The sequence below is a fragment of the Orycteropus afer genome, unplaced genomic scaffold (genome assembly GCF_000298275.1).
Source record: "Orycteropus afer afer isolate SDZICR_OR568_19922 unplaced genomic scaffold, OryAfe1.0 scaffold00488, whole genome shotgun sequence".
Lineage (NCBI taxonomy): Eukaryota > Metazoa > Chordata > Mammalia > Tubulidentata > Orycteropodidae > Orycteropus > Orycteropus afer.
In genome coordinates, this window is record NW_006922075.1 from 1,121,867 (window position 1) to 1,126,925 (window position 5,059).

At 38.5% G+C, this 5,059-nt stretch overlaps 1 protein-coding gene across 1 annotated transcript in view; it reads left to right on the forward strand.

Annotated features, from left to right (window-relative positions):
- Positions 1–4,747, forward strand: part of LRP6 (LDL receptor related protein 6) — a 255,064-nt gene extending 250,317 nt beyond the window's left edge. The window contains exons 23-24 of the mRNA XM_042782839.1: positions 232–329; positions 4,453–4,747. Coding sequence (XP_042638773.1) covers positions 232–329; positions 4,453–4,747 — 393 coding nt within the window. The remainder of the gene's footprint in view (positions 1–231; positions 330–4,452) is intronic.
- The last annotated feature ends 312 nt before the right edge of the window (positions 4,748–5,059 follow it).

Below are 5,059 nucleotides of genomic sequence, written 5' to 3' on the forward strand. Positions count from 1 at the left end.
GTTATTATATGCCATCGAGTCGGACTCGACTCATAGCGACCCCTTCTTGGGTTTCCGAGGCAGTATCACTACGGAAGTAGATTGCCCACCCTTCCTTCCAAGGAGTGCCTGATGGGTTTGAACCGCCAGCCTTCTGGTTAGCAGTCAGGTGCCTTAGGCACTATGCTACCAGAGCTCCCTCTGTTGGGTTAGACTGTGGTTATTTTCATTTTTAATTTTTTTTCCTTTTAGATTTTGAACCCTCCACCATCCCCAGCCACAGAGCGATCACATTACACAATGGAATTTGGTTATTCTTCAAACAGCCCTTCTACTCATAGATCATACAGGTAATACACGTTTTCTAATGTAAGTTGAAGTATTTATCCTAAGGAAGAAGAATTCTAGCTGTGGCTTTGATAAAGTTCGAAATAAGTAGATGATGGTCACCAGAGAGAGGAGACATCTTGTCTTGGTAATACTGCCATTTCCTCTTTCTCCCACAAATCCTTTCCTTTCAGTGAAAAGTTTTTAAAGAGACGGACAAATACTAGCTTTTAGAATAATAAATAGATTTCCCAGGCTTTTGCATTACTCTGAGGAAAAGTTACCTACCAAAATGACTGATTTCAAAATAACTTATTACTTAGTTTAGGTTTCTGTGACATCCTAAGAGTAGACTATTGGGGTAACATTATAGGTCAGAGGGTTGGTAGAGCTCTGAAATAGTATAGATGTTGAGAGTGCAGAAGTTGAGAGAAGCATAACCTCAGCCCTTACTTAGGTATGTTATTACAGTCTAGAATGAAGGGTCTCATGTTGTTGCATGGAATAATCAAAGACTCACTAAAATAAATTAAATGTAATTATAAGCCAAAAAGGAGAAAGTATGCCTTTGTGTTGTTTTTTGAGCCTATAGAGAGTGTTGAACAGGTGAACACTGTTTGTTGTATCAGCACTACTCTCCATCTGATTTAAAAGGCCAGCAGAAAGTCAACAGCTTGATAGTCTCTGAATAAACACCGATTACCCAGTGATTATGGGCAACCCTCAAGTGCCCATTACTGTCTAAATAGGGTGTCTCCTAGCATTCAAACCAAATTGCTATAGATTCACGTAACCTTATAAATGTGTAGAGATAAAGTAGAAACTGTTTATAGTATCTTATACAGAATTCTTATTTCCATTTATAGATGAGAATGAGATAGGTTTGGCTCTGAACTGATTGTTTTTATGTTTTATTTTGGATGTTTTCTCCAGACACAAGTTTGTGTTAAAAAGTCAGAACAGAAAGGTAGAAACCTGAAAGTTCAAAAACGAAAGGAAAGATCGAAAATTTTATTTTAAAAAATTTCTTTATTTCAAGTTGAGTTAAAATAAACATAATTACCTCCGAAACAATTCTTACTTAACCCATTTCTTGTGTCTTAAGCCCAGTTTCTCTTCTGAGCCAAGATTTGAAAAGATTTGTTGAAATTATCTAACCTATGACTTTTGAAAGAATTTTATTAATTCCATTCTCTTTTCTCTCATGAAAGTATTGGGCCTTTTAAATGTGGAGCCAGGAAATTTCACTAAGGCCTAACAATCTAATTGGACAGAAAGATAGGACATTAAAAAAACTATGATATCTTGTCAATACTCATGGTAAAGACTTCTGAGAACTGCTCAAGAGATATGTAACTTTTGGTCTCTTAGTTTTTTGAGGCTTGCATCCTGGGATGTTATCTTGTGACGTTTTGTATCATTGGGTATTTTATAGAATTGTTAACATCGCTTTTATTCTTGTTCTTGCCCCTTCTCTTGCAGTCATTTTAAAAAAAAGTCTGACTAAATCTTTGAGATAAATATGAAATTGGATCAGCTGTAGCTATTTAGAATATAAATGGTTTAAGAAAATACAACTAGAATTAGGAATAATAAGAAAAGTCAGCCCTTTAGATCAGCTTTTATTTTCACTAGTTTGTTCTTCTTTCTATTTCTAATACCTTTTTCTTTAGTTAGCCAGGCTACGAACTTAATTAACAGCTATATTATAAGATTACTTGAAAAAGTGGCTAAATAAGTATTAAGCAAACAAATTAGATTTCTAGCATATGTATTAGAAATTTCACTGCCTTGGTAATTCAGTGGTAGCGTTCTCTCCTTTCATGCAGGAAGACCTAGATTTATTCCTTGCCCGCATACTGCAAGCACTGTTAACTACCTGTCACTCAGCAGAGGCTTGCTGTTTGCTGCGGTGCTGAACAGCTCTCAGGGGAGCTTTCAGACTAAGGCAGACTAGTACATAAGTCAGTCTACTTCTGAAAATCAGCCATTGAAATCACAACAGTCCAGTCGTGTTGTACATGGGGTCGAGAATCACGACCTGACTTGATGGACATTAACAACAATATTAAATTTATCATTTTGATCAAACTGCTCTTAACAATATACTCACCTATACACAGGGAATCAAAGTTTATCTCCTCTAATCCACAGCAATTTCCTTTTGATAATAGTAACAGTTAATGGGATCGATATACTCCCTTAGGCTGTGCACCAAAATTCAGCTTGAGTTGTACATTGTTTGAGTTTTAAAGAAAGAAATAAAGTTTTCAGACGTATTCATCATCTACATTATGGAGCAGTTAAAGAATGTTGAGGGATGTTAACATGTTTGAGTCATATAACATATGTAAAGACCATTCTTTTCATAGACCATGAAACTACAGAAATTGGTGACAGTCCCCTGTACAGAATAAGTATAAATTTTGTAACTGATGTTTTTGAAGGATAAAATTAAGTCCTCTTTTTTTTTGTAATACAGTTTAACTTGAAGATATAAGTGCTTATCCAGAGGCTCAATTGAGTCTCCTCTGCTTTCCCATCCTATTGATTTTTTACTTGCCTGTAATCACTCATAATGAGTCAGAAACAACTCGATGGCAGTGGATGGTGGATTGTGGTTTAATCACATTTCTTTACAAATATGAAAGTACAGTCAAATCTTGTTTTTGCAGTAGCTATGTTCTGTAAAGTCTCTGCAAATGCTGAATTAGTGAATATTAAACCAGGCTTGATTGAACGCAGCTTGAAATTTTTCACCTCTCTTTGTACTCCCGTGTCTCTTCATGTATAACTGGGAACACATTGCAAGTATTTTTAACAAATAGGTGAATTTGTGAATATGAGATTAGACTGTACGTTACCATGTTGCTGTCAATTTAAAGTAGAACAGCATAGAAGCAGACTGCCACAGTTTTCTTCCATGGAGTGGCTTGTAGATTCAAACTGCCAGCCTTTTGGTTACCAGCTGAAAGCTTAACCACTGTGCTACCAGGACTCCTTAGACTATACATTAGGCTCCTCTACTCTGCCACTGAAAATAGCCTCTTGGTCTATGCAGATTTAAACTTTTAAAAACTTATTGCTGCTTGGGACCATAGTTTCAGGGGACATAGTACATAATTGACATAACATGTTGTTGTTGTTGTTGTTGTTACGTGCCGTCAAGTCAGACCTGACTCGTAGTAGCTCCGCCTTGGGTTTCTGAGGCGGTATCACTATAAAAGTAGATTGACCAGTCTTCCTTCCAAGGGGTGGCTGGTGGGTTTGAACTGCCACCCTTCTGGTTAGCAGTCAAGTGCCTTAGGCACTATGCTACCAGAGATCCTTGGCACAACATAGTACATAAAAATCTTATTCTGCATCCTTCTTTGGTGAGTAGCAACTTAGGCATTAAAAGCTTTCAAGCAGCCGTCTAAGATGCAACTATTGGTCTCATCTGTAGCAAAGAAGAGTGAAGAAAATCAGAGTCACTTGGAAATAATTAATCCAAAGATATGGTGGACCCATGAGGACCTCTTCACAACCCTGAGACCAGAAGAACTAGATGGTGCTCAGCTACCAATGCCAACCACTCAGGAAGGCATCAGAATTAGAGATCCTAGATAGGGAAAATGTGGAACAAAATTCAAAAACACAAAAATGACCAGAATTACTGGTCAGATAAAGACTGGTGGAACACCCAAGACTATGGCCCCAGAGTACCCTTCAGGCCTGGAAGTGAACTGATTTCCATGAATTAGCTCTCACTCCAGCAGCAGAAAGACCTACAAGCAGAACACCTACCCCAGGGAGATGCACCCCTTAGATCAATCAGCCATGAGACATCAGAGGGGCAGCATACACATAGAGGGGAAGCTGGATGGACAGGAATGCATAGATGATAAGGGCACAGGGAGGAGACAGGAGGAGCTTTTTATGGCTGGGATTGTAATCAGGGCTTTGAAACCAAATGTGCATGAACTGTTGAGAGTAAAACGAATCTGCTTTGTAAATTTGCACCCAAATCACAATGAAAATTTTTTTTAAAAAACCAACTTATTGCCTTCAAAGTTATATTTACATCTAATACCTCTGTAGTCACATAGGGAAAACCACTTTTCTGTAAAACTGACTCTTTTTCTCTTGATTCACCCCTATTAACAGCTACAGGCCATACAGTTATCGGCACTTTGCACCTCCCACCACACCCTGCAGCACAGATGTGTGTGACAGTGACTATGCTCCCAGCCGGAGAATGACCTCAGTGGCAACAGCCAAGGGCTACACTAGTGACTTGAACTATGACTCAGAGCCTGTTCCACCTCCTCCCACTCCTCGAAGCCAGTACTTGTCAGCAGAGGAGAACTACGAAAGCTGCCCACCTTCTCCATACACTGAGAGGAGCTACTCTCATCACCTCTACCCACCGCCACCCTCTCCCTGTACAGACTCCTCCTGAGGAGGGGCCCTCCTCCTCTGACTGCCTCCAATGCAAAAATGTAAATACAAATTTGGTTGAGCTATGGAGGGGGGGAGGGAGCTATTCTAGAAGGGTGAGGCAGACCATGTACAGTTAAAAATTATAAAATGGGGTAGGGAATACTGGAGATATTTGTACAGAAGAAAAGAATATTTATATATTTTCTTAAAACAGCGTATTTGCTGCTTGTGCCATAAAAATTTGTATAAAAAATAAATTTGTACTAAAAGTTTTATTTTTGCAAAACTAAATACACAAAGCATGCCTTAAACCCGGTGAAGTGACTGATTA